The sequence below is a fragment of the Podarcis cretensis genome (assembly GCF_951804945.1).
Source record: "Podarcis cretensis genome assembly, chromosome: 16".
Taxonomy (NCBI): Eukaryota; Metazoa; Chordata; class Lepidosauria; order Squamata; family Lacertidae; genus Podarcis; species Podarcis cretensis.
Window position 1 is genome coordinate 23,484,066 of NC_137186.1, and position 15,912 is coordinate 23,499,977.

Sequence of the window (15,912 nt, forward strand, 5' to 3'; positions counted from 1 at the left end):
CACCTGCCGGCTTGGTTCAATGACTTTGTGGGTGTGTGGCCCCCAGGGCCGTCTTAAGCATAGCCAGCACCCTCCGCTCCCCCCCCCCATTTCCCAGGGTTTTTTAGGGAGAACGGCACTGCTGGCGGGGCTGGAGGAGGTGGGCAGCGGCTGAAGGGCGGCTCCTTCGGTGGGGAAGAGGTGGAGGCTGGATGCGGTGGCTCCTGGCTCAGCTGGCCACTTCGTGCCACAGTGGCCACAGCAGACAGAGGCTCCGGGCACAGCCCTGCTTCAGCGCAGCATGGCGGAGGCGGGCAAAGGTGGCAAGCTGATGCCGGGAGGCACCGCATCCAGCCTCTGCCTCTTCCCTAGTGCCCTCCAGAACTTGGTGCCTTGGCGCCCCGAGCCACTAGCCTCTATGGGTAAGACACCCCTGGTGGCCCCCACAATTACCATATTTTTCACTCCATAAGACGCACTTTTTCCCTCCTAAAAAGTATGGGGAAATGTGTGTGCGTCTTATGGAGCGAATGCAGGGGAGAAGCAGGCGGGAAAAGCCCCCAAGAGCCACACACAAGCTCAGTGATGGGCTGTCAGTGATGGGCTGCCCTTCTCCCTCCTCGGGGAAAAGCCCCCAAGAGCCACACACACACTCCACGCGGCTCATGAAAGGGAGCACTGAGCAGAGCCTGGGATGCATACAGGCTCTGCTCAGCGCTCCCTTTTTTTCTTGAATCCCCCCTCTAAAAACTAGGTGTGCCTTATGGTCAGGTTTGCCTTATGGAGCGAAAAATACGATATATTACTGTATTGGCCTGAATATAAGCCACACTTTCCCCCCAAATTCCGATCGTGAAAAGTTAAAGTATGGCTTATATTCGCGACCTTACTGTATGCAGCCAGGAGCATGGGGCAAACAGCGCCAGGAGCATGGCAAAGCAGCTCCCGCCCTGTGCGTAGTTCCCCTGTCCTCTCCCCCAAGGCTGGGAAGGGAGAGAGCGAGGAAGGGCAAAGGCAGCTAGCAACGCAGCTCAGCTCCCCACCCAGTATGCAGCCAGGAACAGCGAGGAAGGAAGCGGCTTATATTCGGGTATTATTTTTTTTCACCACTCCAATTTTAAAGGTGCTGCTTATATTCGGGTGCGGCTTATATTCGGGCCAATACGGTATACCCACAGCCCCCTGGAGTTGGCTCCTATAGCTGTGTGACTGCGCTGGGCTCCTTCAGGAGGAAAAGCAGACCGAAAAATGGTTTTATTTGGTTCACAAAACTTATATACCGCTTACTTGACAGATGACCACTAAAGCACTGGGGCATTTCAGTCCTCCCCTAGAGAATATGGGGCAAAGTGGCCAACTCCGTTTCTGTGAACTTTGGGTACAACTGTGGATCCAGCTGTAATATTGTTTGACATTATTTTAATACTGAAGGAATCGATGGGCTTATTCTGTTCAACATTCCTCTTTCAACCCATTCCTTGCTCATCAATAGGAACTAACAGCAGGGTCTCATTCAACATTAAGTGAGATAATGATGATAATGATGATAATGATGATAATGATGATAATAATAATAATAATTATTATTATTATTATTATTATTATTATTTATACCCCGCCCATCTGGCTGAGTTTCCCCAGCCACTCTGGGCGGCTCCCAATCAAGTGTTAAAAACAATACAGCATTAAATATTAAAAACTTCCCTAAACAGGGCTGCCTTCAGATGTCTTTTAAAGATAGGATAGCTGCTTATTTCCTTCACATCTGAAGGGAGGGTGTTCCACAAGGCGGGTGCAGCCACCGAGAAGGCCCTCTGCCTGGTTCCCTGTAACCTCACTTCTCGCAATGAGGGAACCGCCAGAAGGCCCTCGGCACTGGATCTCAGTGTCCGGGCTGAACGATGGGGGTGGAGACACTCCTTCAGGTATACAGGTATACAGATGAAAAGGAGAGGAGATATGAGAGCCATCTTCAAATATCTGGAGGGCTATCACATGGGAGATGGAGCAAGCTTGTTTTCTGCTGCTCTGGTGGGTAGCACCCAAACCATAGGTTTCAAATGACAAGAAAGGCGATTCTGATGAAACATTAAGAAGAATTTTCTGGTGGTAAGAGCTGTTCAGCGGTGGAATTCTTTTGTTGCAATTGCAGGGGTTGTGTCAGAGCAAGTCTCTCTCTGACAGCAGACACAGAAAGACAAGGGGGAAGAATTGAGGAATTACCAAGGGAAGGGGAAGAAGCAGTTATCCGCAGGAATATGAACTTTCTACACAGAGACACAAGGAGAAGGAACACAGAAGCTAAGCTCAGATAGTGACACAGACACGGGAATACAGGGAGTGCCATCTCCCAAATCTCGTAGAATCACAAGATTAGCCGAGAAGCGCGAAATTAACAGGAAGAGAAAGTGGGGTTTTTCCTGTTGAGGGAGAAGGGGGAGGAGCTCAGTTCTGGCAACGCTTTCGTCAGAGGATGACTGAATTAGCTGAGCTCCAACCGGGGCTTTGTAATGGACAATAAATCTGAAATAATTAACTACCGGAGTCGTCTCATGTGGGGGGGGGGAGAGACCCCAAGCCTGACAGGTTGGACCCAATAGCCCTTGAAGGGCTCTACAACTCTACAGTTCTATGATTCTACAAAATCTTTCGGAAAAGATTTTTTCCAGGGGGAAAATTGGGTACAGTTAGATTAGATTAGATTAGATAGATGATAGATGATAGATAGATAGATAGATAGATAGATAGATAGATAGATAGATGATAGATAGATATAGATGATAGATAGATAGATGATAGATAGATATAGATGATAGATATAGATAGATAGATAGATAGATAGATAGATAGATAGATAGATAGATAGAGATAGATAGATAGATAGATAGATGATAGATAGATAGATAGATAGATAGATAGATAGATAGATAGATGATAGATAGATAGATGATAGAGATAGATGATAGATAGATAGATAGATAGATAGATAGATAGATAGATAGATAGATAGATAGATGATAGATAGAGATAGAGACAGACACAGACACAGAAACAGACAGAGAGAGAGAGATACAGTGGTACCTCAGGTTACATACGCTTCAGGTTACATACACTTCAGGTTACAGACTCCGCTAACCCAGAAATAGTACCTCAGGTTAAGAACTTTGGTTCAGGATGAGAACAGAAATCGTGCTCCGGCGGCGCGGCGGCAGCAGGAGGCCCCATTAGCTAAAGTGGTGCTTCAGGTTAAGAACAGTTTCAGGTTAAGAACAGACCTCCAGAACGAATTAAGTACTTAACCTGAGGTACCACTGTATAGAAAACCACTTTCCAGAGGTGTTTTCAATCAAATCCCTTTCTTCCCACAATTTTGCTGCCTGTAAATATTGTGGAGCAGCTGTGGCAGAGATTCCCCTTGCAGGGGTCAAGTATGGAGGCTCACACCAAATTCTCAATTGGTCAAACATTGTCCAGTACAGGACAGAGTTCTACGAGTCTGCCAGAGCATTTCCCTTAGGACACACCCTATATGGCCAAATAGACATCTTTTTCCCGCCCCACCCCAGCACCACACCATCTCGCATACAACCACAGTCCTTACTCAACCCAATTTTGTTAGTGTACATATTAGAACCCTTCTTGTACCTTATGAGTTGTTTTCCAATTTACTGCAGCGTTCTGCCATTAGGTTCCTCCTTAGCTGGTTCTTACAAGTTTTGCAGTCAGGTTGGATTCTTGCGTACATGACACTGGGCTCGCTGATAAACCAATTTGACAGGAATTCCATGTCACAGCCTTCCGTAAACAGATGCCATCCAGTTGTTGTTGGATTATAACTCCCATGGGCCTCAGCCAGCAGGGCCAGTGGTCAAGGACGAGGTGAATTATAGTCTGACAACCAGGTTAGGGAAGGTCATTGCAGTCTTTAGGAAAGCTGTTTTCATTTAGCCCTATGACTGATGAGCGGGCATTTGCCAGCTGTATTTTCTGGCTACATCTCCCAATGCTCCATGGACCTTTCAAAGACGGCTTCCCACCTGCAGGTGAATGTTAAGGTGTTCTGTTTTTCTGTCTTCTTTTTCAAAAGCTCTCGCAGTCAGTCACAGAAATCCCAACGCCGCCGCCATCGCCGCTGCCGCTCTGGCTCAGAGAGCACCAATTCCCTCACAGAGAGCTGTGGAAGCAGGTAAGAATCTTACCTGGGAATTATTATTTTTTTGTCTAAAACCCTGGAGAGCTGCTGCCAGTCAGTGCTGACAATACTGAGCTAGATGGACCAGCAGTCTAACTCAGTGCAAGGCAGCTTCCTGTCTACCTATGTCTTAAGGCATAGGAGGTTTTCAACCTTTCTGGGTCCATGACTCCCTGGACCAACCACATTCTTCCTTCAGCACCCCTGTGGGGCTCAGGAGCCCAGTTATGTCACCCCTTGCCTGCAGAGCTGGCAGCCTCTCACCCTTTTTCAAACACCCTCCCTTGTGAAGTCTTCCCTCAGCCTCTTCTCTCCTCTCCTTGGGAGTCCTCCTGGCAGCCACTGCTGCTATCCCGGGTCTTTGATCTGCCCCCCCCCACGCCCCAAAGAGAGGTGCCTCCTCACACTGTCCCACAGTGGCCTGGGAAGCACTCCCTGGCTGGCACCATTCTCCTGCGGAGCTTGTAGCCAGGGCTGCTGCAACAAACAGCTACGCAAGCCTTTGGGAAGCAAAGACATGAGAGGGCATCAGAGGAGGGAGGGAAGGAAAGAGGGACAGTGTTGTCCACAGCACCCCTGACTATTATTCAAGGCACCATAGGGTGCCAGGGCACACTGGTTGAAAACCACTGTCTTAAGGAAAGGGCCAGTGGCACCTCTATGTAAGGTTGGAAGAGAACTCTGTATGAAATCCTCTTTATTCAAGGAGACGGTATACAATTCAGCAACCCTTCCCAGTAGGTCTTGTCCCTATGGAGCAGTTGCCAGGACTGAAGGTCCCTGCTGTTATGTACTGAGTTGAATAGGATCCAAAATGCAGCAGTCTGATTGGTCCTAGAACAATAGGATTCAGAATGCAGCAGTCTGATTGGTCCACAGGAGCCACCCAATCCAGCTTCAGGTGGAAGGGAATCCGCAACCTGATTGGCCTACAGGAGAATCCCGGAATTAGCCAATCACGTGGGGCCCATTGTGTAAATAATGTATATAAAGCAGACATTCTGGGGGAACTTCCATTCCTCCCCACCACTATGAGCATGAAATCCACTCTCGGCTCCAAGTATATTTCACCTGCCTTCCACCCCTTCAAAGGCTCCTTCTCTCCCAGATGTTTCCCAAGCAGTCTCAAACTGTGTCTGCTCACCTCTAGCCTCTGTTCTGCTCTCCTCATTATTTTGCGTGTTCTGGGAGACCAGCTGAAGGGGAGCTTGTCGCAGCAGGAAAGGGAGACTCCTTGGACTCTTCGGCAGTCTCTTGACACACACACACCCCTCTGCTTCAGCCTTGGGGTCTGAACTGCTCCCTGTCACAGGCTCCTCCTGCTCACTAAACCCTGTTGCCCCTTCGGCATCCAGACCTCCTCCCAATCTTCTCCCTCTGACCTCTCCTCAGTGTCCCGCCACCAATCCCCTGGCTCTGAACCTTCCTCCTCTGGGGGTTCCCTTGGGGGTTCCCTGGCTAGCGCCTCCCACAATTCTTCTTTGTCCTGATGCTATGAGGCATCTTCCTAAATAGGAGCCACCCCCTTCTCCCTCCAGGCCGGGAGCCAGATCACGGGAGGAAGGCCGCAAAGCGAGATGGAAACACTCCCGGCATTCCTTGAAGAGCCCTCGAAAGCCCGATGGCACTACAGAGCTGACCACCACTCCTTTCCCCGGCTGCACCCCCCAGAACGACGGCTTGCTCCCCTCCACGGAAGCTGTAAGTATCCCCCTATCTGCTTTGCTCCTCGGTTTAAGGCCCCGAGGATCCGTTATGCAATGTTTATGACTCAATTACAGGCATGTTATACTAAAAGTCGGTTTGAAAGCTCGATGCATTATTAACGGCGTGGCTCTCTGATGTATGTAGAGCGTGCAGTTTTTTGCACAGAGGGTGGGGAGAAAGGGAGGGCAGAGGATGGGATGGGGGGGTGGAAGACGAGAGATTGCTTAGGCTGTAGCCCATGAATAATACAGGGGAGACATTTACCAAGGCAGTGGCCTCCAGCGATGATATTTCACACGGGTGTCTCTGTAGCATGCCTCTTCCGCTCTGTGGATTTGCTGCCTCTTGCACCCAGGCGGTTCGGTCCTCGGAGGCACGCAAAATTAAACCTGTTTTTTTAAAAAAGCAACATTTGCCTTGAATCGGGTGGGAGCGGAGGTGCAAGGGTGGCGAGAGACAAAGGGGGATGCTGGAGGACTCTCGACAAACAGGCCCCGTGGCTGCGCCCATGGATGCTAATAGACGCCTTGCGAGCATCAGAGGAGAAAATGGGCAGCCGGCTCCCGGGGGCATCCTTCCTCTGAACGCACAGACGTAACAGGGCTGGCTTGGGCACAGCAATCGCTGTGAGCTCAAGGCCGGGTTTGTTTGTGCTCAAGGCCTGCCTGGATGCATCTACTTCTGGCACCAAGACTTGCCTTTCCTCCACCTCCAAGCCAGACAGAGGAGCTGCCACGCAGTGTTAATTTAATGTGCCTGATTTTCTGCTAGGATCCCTTTTTTTATAAAAAGCAAGCAAACAAGCGTTCCTGTGTAGGTGTTAGAGCAGGAGTGGGGAACTCTTTTCAGCCAAGGGCCATGTTTCCTTCTCGGCTACGCTCCAGGGGCCACATGCTAGTAGTGGGCGGGGCCAGATGTAAAAGCAGGTGGAGCAATGGATGTAAATTTCAGTAGGCTGGTTTCTACACTCACACAAAACCCTCTCCTGTCCTCCAACCAGGTAAGCAAGAGGCATTATCAGACACAGATCCAACCAGGGATGATGATTGTGTGTGTGTGTGTGTGTGTGTGTGTGTGTGTGTGTGTGTGATGCAGAGCTAGTGAGGCGTGTGGTCTATGAAGAGGGGTGTGGTCCAAGGAGAGTCTCAAGGGCCAGGTGAGAGAGGTCTGGACGGCTGCATTTGGACCCCAACATCTGGAGACCCCCACTTCCCTAAATCAGAGCATTCAGGTGAATGTGTAGGTAATCCAGGTGAAGGCAAAGGAACCCCTGACCATTAGGTCCAGTCATGGCCGACTCTGGGGTTGCGGCGCTCTTCTCACTTTATTGGCCGAGGGAGTTGGCGTACAGCTTCCGGGTCATGTGGCCAGCAGGACTAAGCCGCTTCTGGCAAACCAGAGCAGCAGACAGAAACGCCGTTTATCTTCCCATCGGAGTGGTACCTATTTATCTACTTGCACTTTGAGGTGCTTTCTAACTGTGAGGTTGGCAGGAGCAGGGACCGAGCAACGGGAGCTCACCCCGTTGTGGGGATTCAAACCGCCGACCTTCTGATTGGCAAGTCCTAGGCTCTGTGGTTTAACCCATAGCGCCACCTGTGTCCCTTTGTACAGGAGGCTTGGTTTCCACACACTAGCCCCCGTTCTCTCCTCCACCCAGGCAAGCAAGAGGCAAGATCAGACTTCAAGGACATGTTCCAGCCAGGGAAAAACACTCAAGGAAGGTGTAAAGCAGGTGTGGGCTGTGGAGAAGCATTGTGGCCTGTGGAGAGTCCCGAGGGGCCGATGGAGTGACCCAGAGGGCCGTATCTGGAGAGGCCTCAGGCCCTGAGTCTGCTAGGTTGGCAGGAGCAGGGACCAAGCAATGGGAGCTCACCCCGTCACGGGGATTCAAACTGCCGGCCTTCTGATTGGCAAGTCCTAGGCTCTGTGGTTTAACCCACAGCGCCACCCACATCCCATGTAGGGAATCTACATGGCCTCACACTCTCAAAGTGCATACTCTCAAAAATGTATTTATTGTGTGTGTGTGATTGTGTGTGTGTGTGTGTGTGTGTGTGTGTGTGTGTACAACATTTCAAACAAATATCGTTGCCCTACATCAGGGCTGGCCCGTGACATTCTGCTGCCTGAAGCAAAGGGCGAGAAGATGCCACCCCCATTCCTTGTACACCAACAGACCAGCCTTTAACACCGGTGACAGGATAGCATCCTTTATCACACCTGAGGGCAGCAGGCACAGGCCAGGCCATGTGGTGTACACAGCTCAATATTTTGCTGCCATCCTACAGTATATGCCACCTGAGGTTGCCATCTCAAACTACCCAATGGCAGGGCCCAAAGTGGCTCACATTAACAGGAGAGACAGGGACAGAGACAGAGAGAGGTGGGCTCTGTCCTCAGGCATAGAAACTAAAAAGACTTAGAAGTAGGGATGTAAGAGCGTTGCAACAAAACAAAAAATGAGAGCGGAAATTGCTGGTGTTTCCTTATTTGTTCCATGTCTGTCTTGGAAATCGATCCAGCAAAAACAATCAGTATTCATTGTTGTTGTTGCTTTCAGCTGCAAATGATACAATGGCAAAGTAACTTACGGAATGTATGTGACTGATTTTGTACATTGCATACGTAATTTTGCCACTGGGGACAACAGACAAATAGCATGGTTTTTAGCAGAATATGAACTGCAGCAAAATGGAAACTGTGCTGTGTGTGAAATCTGATCTGGGCACTCCTGCCCCCTATGGGTAGAAGTTTCTCTGCAGTAGCTTCTCATAGGTAGGTTTAGAAGCAGACCTTTGTACTTTGAAAGAGATGCTAAAAGAAGGAAGCTGTGTTGCGTGAAAAGCACAGCCTTCTGTTTTAGGTGTTGTGTGCTGGAGACAGGGGAGGAATTTGATTCAGCTTGCAAATAAAGGTGAATCTGCAATAGGAGAACTGAAATGCAGCCAACCTTCAGAATTTGCGCCTCTTTGAATTTTGCAAAGCCAAGTTCTCCAGTCAAGTGATGTGTACAAAAAGGTATGCTGATGGTGCAAACCACACTTGGCGTGCAGGTCTGGTGGCCTCACTTCAGAAAAGGATATTCTAGAGTTGGGACAGGTTCAGAAACGGGCAACTCAGATGATCGAGGAGGTGGAGTGACTGCTCTATGAGGAGAGGTTGAGATGTAAGGGATTTATTCGTTTAGAGTAAAGTAAAGGGACCCCTGACCATTAGGTCCAGTCGTAACCGACTCTGGGGTTGCAGTGCTCTTCTCGCTTTATTGGCCGAGGGAGCTGGCGTACAGCTTCCGGGTCATGTAGCCATCATGACTAAGCCACTTCTGATGAACCAGAGCAGCGCACGGAAACGCCGTTTACCTTCCCACCAGAGTGGTACCTATTTATCTACTTGTACTTTGACGTGCTTTTGAACTGCTAGGTTGGCAGGAGCAGGGACTGAGCAACAGGAGCTCACCCCGTCGCGGGGATTCGAACCGCCAACCTTCCGATCAGCAAGCCCTAGGCTCTGTGGTTTAACCCGCAGCGCCACCCGTGTCGTTTAGAGTACAGGCGAGTAAAAGTTGACATGATAGAAGTTTCTAAATGATGCATGATATGGAGAAATAGAGAAAACTCTCTCATAATACTAGGAGGCACGGGCATCCACTGAAGCTGAATGTTGGAAGGTTTGGGACAGGTAGAAGAAATTACATCAGTGGTGGTCACCAACTTGGATGGCTTCAAAAGAGGATTTGATAAATTCATGGAGGAGAAGGCTATCAAAAGCTACTAGCCGTGGTGGCTACGCTCTACCTCCATGGTCACAGGGAGAAATGCTTCTGAATACCAGCTGCTGGAAACCAAAGGAAGGGAGAGTTGCTCTCATGCTTGAATCTGCTTGCAGACTTCTCAAGAGAAATCTGGCTGCCCACTGGGAGAACACGATGCTGGTCTAGATGGCCCATTGGCCTGATTCAACAAGCTCTTCTCATTATCTTATGTTCTTATGTTCATATCCTGGGATAAAGTGTTCATTAAAAATCATCTATCTATTTTGCAGTAACACACAAAAATTCTATGTTTTAGGGGGAAATTGTTTTTGGGGGGGAAAGTGTATATTATGCAAAATTGCATTTTAAAAAATGAGCATATTAGGATAAATGTGGCCTTAAATGTTGGTGGATTTTCATGAGGATTTTTTTCTTTTTAATGCAAGCTGATGTGGAGAACTGAAGATTGGAAAAACGAGAAATTGAAAGAGACAGAGTCACCCACTCCTATTTATGACTCACTCTGAACATTTAACATAGTTAACATATTGAGTAGCAGTTGAAAGAGGGGTCACCCACCTCTTTCAGTTAATGAGCAGATTTGGATTTTTGAGCAAGTGCCTTGGGTGCCATCCCTTCTGGTCACTTCCTTTCCTAAATGAGCCACACACACAAGGCCACTTTCTCCTCCAGAGAGAGTTAGAAAGGGAGGGAAGGAGAGCACAAACCGCTTTTTCCAGTGGATCTTTGTAAACGTCAGATCCAATAGAATTACCGTATATTTCGCTCTATAAGATGCACTTTTCCCCCTCCAAAAATTAAAGCAAATTCAGGCTCCATGGCTTCAGCGATAGCAACACGAAGCCTCTGAAGCGCAGTGGGAGCGCTCCCGTTGCGCTCCGGAGGCTTCGCGTTGCTTTCGCTAAGCCAGGAGAGCGCTCGGGATGCTTCAACCCCTCTCGCTCTCCAGGCTTCGGGTTCCTTTCGCTGAAGCCAGGAGAGCAAGACACTCTCAGTTTCAGCGAAAGGAACCCGAAGCCTCCAGAGCGTGGCAGGAACTCCAGCTGCGCTCCGGAGGCTTCACGTTGCTTTTGCTGAAGCCTGGAGAGCAAGAGGGGTTGGTGCACACCGATCCCTCTTGCTCTCCTGGCTTCGCTTTGCTGGAGAGGCACTGCGCAGCTTTCCCTCTCTGCGCAGCGCCCCTTCAGCGAAGCGGGAGGAGAAATGGGAGGGGCTCCGTTTCTCCTGCCGCTTCACTGAATGGGCGCTACGCAGAGAGGGAGAGATTTTTTTTTTCTTGTTCTTCCCCTCTAAAACAAGGTGCGTCCTATGGTCGGGTGCGTCCTATAGAGCGAAAAATACGGTAAGCTGAGCATCAAAGGAGAGAAAGGCAACCATCCTCCCCACTCTATGACCAAGGGTTGTCTGTTCCTAAGGGTAGCCTGAGAGGAAAACTATGGAGATAGTTGCTGTTGCTATACTTTGTCTGAACACTCATTGTTAAGCATTATTATTCCACTGCCCATTAAATTTAATCAAGATGCCTCCTGGGGAGCTTGATAGCAAAAGCACTAATTGAGTTAATTTTTTTAAAAAAAAAACACAACCCAATTAAACTTGAGCTGCGGCAGGGGAAAGTTCAGATCTAGGTCTGGACCAGGGAAAGTTGATATGACACCCTATAGATACTTTGGGAACTCTAGTGAGCCCCAGCCAGCATGACCAATGTTCAGGGGTGATGGGAGTTGTAGTCCACAGTATTGGAAGGCTAACCCTGATCTTGACAGCTTTGGCATTCCAGCACACCGACATGGCTTACTGTTGTCAACATGTGGCCTACAAGCCCCGCACGGTTGCATAGCAACAGCAGGCACTGGGAAACCACCCATCGCTATGAATTTCCCACAGTGCTTTGGAACGGCTGATGCAGCCTTCCTCTGGAACATTGTGGGAACTTAAAATTGCAGGTGGCTTCTCAAGATTCTGAATAAGTCTCTGGCCAGATTAGCAGATGGAGAAGGCTCTTCACCATACAGGAGGTCAGATTATTGTTGGTTTTTTACAAATAGCGCATGTAAGATGAGAAGGAGGATTAGGAGGAGCACTAAACAGGACCTGAGGACAACAGTACTCTCCCTTGCTGTGGTTTCTGTGGGATGATTAGGGAGGCAGGAGAGGATATATTATTTAATGATATCCTTCCTAATTTGCGCTAGCAAGTTCCATATTCTAGCAGAATTCCAAATATCCCCCTTTTTAAATTACGTAGCGATCAGATTGTTGCTGACTCATCTGAGTCTTAGTGTTAAAGATTCCTTCCTGGTAAAATCCCTTCTAATCCCTCTTAAAAAGAATAAACACAAGAATCTGATTAATGTTAATATAAAAGTAGTTTCTCGCAGATTCATTCAGATTCACAGACAGGCAGGCTTAGGTTACATAACTACTAGAACTATTCCATAAAGAAGTTAGTCCCAAGTGACTGCGGCTAAGCAGTCACTTCTCCAAATACACAGCAATATACAAAATGGAGAACACACACTGATCAGAACATGGAGGCCGTGTGCTCCTCCATGCTAGTACAACAGACCACACCATCTTCAAGCCACATGTGGTGGAAGTCTGTCCCTGCTCAGGAGGAAACAGGAAGTCTTCTCCTGAGTGGTACAAAACATCCCCTAACATGTCCACTGTAGGAATGTTGTACTTGACTGCAGTTTTACAGCGAGGGGGAAAAGGTATTTGATCCCCTGCTAAATTTGCCTGGTGGCCACCTGCAAGAAACGCCTGACCTCTGTAATTGCCGACAAGGGTCTTGCCACCAAGTACTAAGTCATCTTTTGCAAAAGGATCAAATACTTATTTCACTCATTCTAATGCACATCAATCTCTGACTTTTGTCTTCTGGGTTTCTGGGGGGGGGGGTTTCCTGTTGTTATTCTCTCTCACACAGCTACAATAAACCTACCATTAAAATTATGGACTGGTCATTTTCTTTGCCAGAGGGCAAACGGGAAAATTTAGCAGGGGATCAAATACTTTCCCCCCCTCACTGTACATCCCACAGTTTCCAGCACTGGGTAGTCAGAAGCACACTGCCTCCAATATGGTGGAGAGGGCTGTCGATAGCTACTATCCACAATGGCTATGCTCTGCCTCCACAGTCGGACACAGCAATGCTTCTGAATACCAGTTGCTGGAAACCACAAGAGGGGAGAGGGCTCTTGTGCTCGAATCTTGCTTGCTGGCTTCCCACAGGCATCTGTGAGCAAAAGGATGCTGGACTAGATGGGCCATTGGCCTGATCCAGCGGGCTCTTCCAACGTTCTTATGTAGTAGATCATAGCCACTGTGGCCAGCAGCCATCGATAGCCATATCCTCCATCGATTTGCCGGCTCCTTTTCTGAAACGAACCAAGCTGGCGGCTGTCACTCACATTTTGATAATAGATGTGCACGCTTTCAGGGTGGGGTGGGAGTGTTGTATGAGAGAGTAAAGGAAAGAACAGCCAAAGAGAAATCTGGGACTTCATGCAGAAAATCTGTGGATTTGTGCAGGCTCGTTCCGCCGCCAGGCACCTCCTGGAAGGGAAGGATATTCTGACTTTGAAGTTGGAGCTTTAAAACACAAGAAAGACCCCCCAGAAAGAGAGAGGTTTCTTAAGCGCGCTGCAAAAATTGCTGGTTCCATATGGTTGAGAAAATTGATAGCAACGTCTCTCCAAGGAGGCATTTAAAGCACACCAAACAGGCTTGTTCAGTTTAATTGGAAAATTCGCTGCAATTATACTTTTGTAACCTATTGGGCTACCCTGCTTCTTGAGTTAAGCATTCGGCAGAAATTGAAGCCCGAGGTACGAGCCTTTCTTTTCTCCTCCTCCCACTTCAATTAAATAATGTTTTGACCCGACCAGAAAACCTGCAAACAGCCTGATCCCAAATATATTTAGTTTGAAGTTAAGTCCTGCAGAGTTCAATGGGACTTTTGATTAGAGTAAGTAGGCTTAGTGAAGTTTCCCCTGCAGGACTCTTGCCTATCTCACAGATCCGTGGCCTGGTGGCAAAACGGTAACAGCAATGTTCTCTTGACAGGAGAACTGAGCAATCTCCATCGTTTCACCTAAATGGAGATCTAAGCAAAGCGATATGAAACAAGGCACCCACCGTGAAATTAACGCGTTTGAGAATGAATGGTGGAAGGTGTTTGCGCAGCAACTGTGGCACATTGGTCTGAGGGTTAGTTCCCAGGCCCCACATTAAACGAGTAAATATTTCAGTTTGTTTATATGCAGATAGTCTAGGGTAGCTGCTCTGAAACTTTTTCTTGGTTCCATAAACTCATTCCCCATTTCCCCCTACCCTGACCTATAAAAAGCATCACAGTTGTATCTTGGTTCTCAAATGGAATACATTCCAGAAGTCAGTTCGACTTCCAAAACGTTCGGAAACCAAGACACGGCTTCCGATTGGCTGCAGAAAGCTCCTGCAGCCAATCGGAAGCTGCGTAAGCTGTGTCAGACATTCGACTTCCAAAAATAGTTTGCAAACCGGAACACTCACTTCCAGGTTTGGGAGCCAAAACATTCGAGAACTAAGCTGCTTGAAAACCAAGGTATGACTACTCAGAATAGCAGTCTGCACAACCCACTAAGGAACCTAGGAGCCAACTCCCAGGGGCTGAGGTTTCTTCACCACTGCACCCATAAAATATTTGAGGGGGCCGGGGGCCCCCAAAGTTGATAGACATTGCCATTCAGAAGGTGTGCATGTACCGCATCTTGTGGATTATGCAGGGCAGGGCTTACCTGCTGCCTCCCCCAATATTTTATTCAAGTTGGCACCCCTGATAAGGACGGTGATAACATGACAAAATTCAAAGCAAGTAGCCCTTAACTGCACATTTATTCAAAATCCAGTATAAACCATTTGGTTTGAGTAATTAGAGCCCTAAACGGCCTCAGCCCTGTATACCTGAGGGAGCGTCTCCACGCCCACGGTTCAGCCCGGACACTGAGGTCCAGCTCCAAGGGCCTTCTGGCGGTTCCTTCACTGCGAGAAGTGAGGTTACAGGGACCCTGTGAAATGCCCCTTCCCACCAGATGTCCAGGAGATAAATAACCATACAACTTTCAGAAGGCATCTAAAGACAGCCCTGTATAGGGAAGTTTCTAATGTTTGATGTTTTCTCATGTTTTTCCATCTGTTGGAAGCCGCCCAGAGTGGCTGGGGCAACTCAGTCACGTAGGCTGAGTGCAAATGATAAAATTATTATTATGTGTTATTATTAATTCAACAAAATTGATGTACTTCATCCCATAATACCAGCTTTTCAAAGTCTGAAAGCCATTTACACCTTCCCACTTGCCTCTTAGACCCCCTAGGTAATCCCCTTCAAGGGATGGTACCACCCACTTTAGGAACCCCTGCTTGAGGATGTCCCCTGGTACATTCCTCCTCACCTTGGCAAGGGTCTGTGGCAAAGGGCTTTGAGAACCACCCACCGCTTTAATTACCCACAATGCCCCTGGTGTGACATCATTCTGGGGCATTGCAGGAAATGCAAATGACTGACCCCATTTTAGTTTTCATTGCTCACAATATCCAGGAGTAGCAACACTATGACATGGGCATTGTGGGTAATTTAAATGCTGGAAAGATTCCATATCCAGCCACCTGGCAGGTGGGACCCCCGAGACCCTGACAGCTGCCCAAGGATGCCAGGTGGAGATAGGGGCACTGCCCCCACCAGACTCAGTCTCTGCTGCCTGCTTTTCCACGTACAACCACTCCAGGGGGCAGCCCTGGCTTTCAGCTTCCTCTCAGTCTTGCCCCTTGCATAACTCACTAGGGACAAGGATGGGAAACCAGAATCAGTTGGTTCTGCCTGTCATTGGCTCTGGCGCCCTCTGCTGTTGGACAGTGGCGGAGCTTCACGCTCCAGCACCGGGGTGAAGAGCAGCAGAAGAAGAAGAAGCAGCGTTTGGATTTGATATTCCGCTTTATCACTACCCGAAGGAGTCTCAAAGCGGCTAACATTCTCCTTTCCCTTCTTCCCACACAACAAACACTCTGTGAGGTGAGTGAGGCTGAGAGACTTCAGAGAAGTGTGACTAGCCCAAGGTCACCCAGCAGCTGCATGTGGAGGAGCCGGGAAGCGAACCCAGTCCACCAGATTACGAGTCTACCGCTCTTAACCACTACACCACACTGGCTCTTAGGCAGGGGCATGACTGGCATGTGTCCCGGGGGTGTGGTGCGCAGCCCAGGGGTGTGGCACGTC

The 15,912-nt window shown here is 48.7% G+C and overlaps 1 protein-coding gene across 1 annotated transcript in view; it reads left to right on the forward strand.

The window, feature by feature from the left end:
• The window catches only part of SRRM4 (serine/arginine repetitive matrix 4), a 127,618-nt gene that overhangs the window by 98,046 nt on the left and 13,660 nt on the right, over positions 1-15,912 (forward strand). The window contains exons 7-8 of the mRNA XM_079956793.1: positions 4,067-4,165; positions 5,710-5,872. Coding sequence (XP_079812919.1) covers positions 4,067-4,165; positions 5,710-5,872 — 262 coding nt within the window. The remainder of the gene's footprint in view (positions 1-4,066; positions 4,166-5,709; positions 5,873-15,912) is intronic.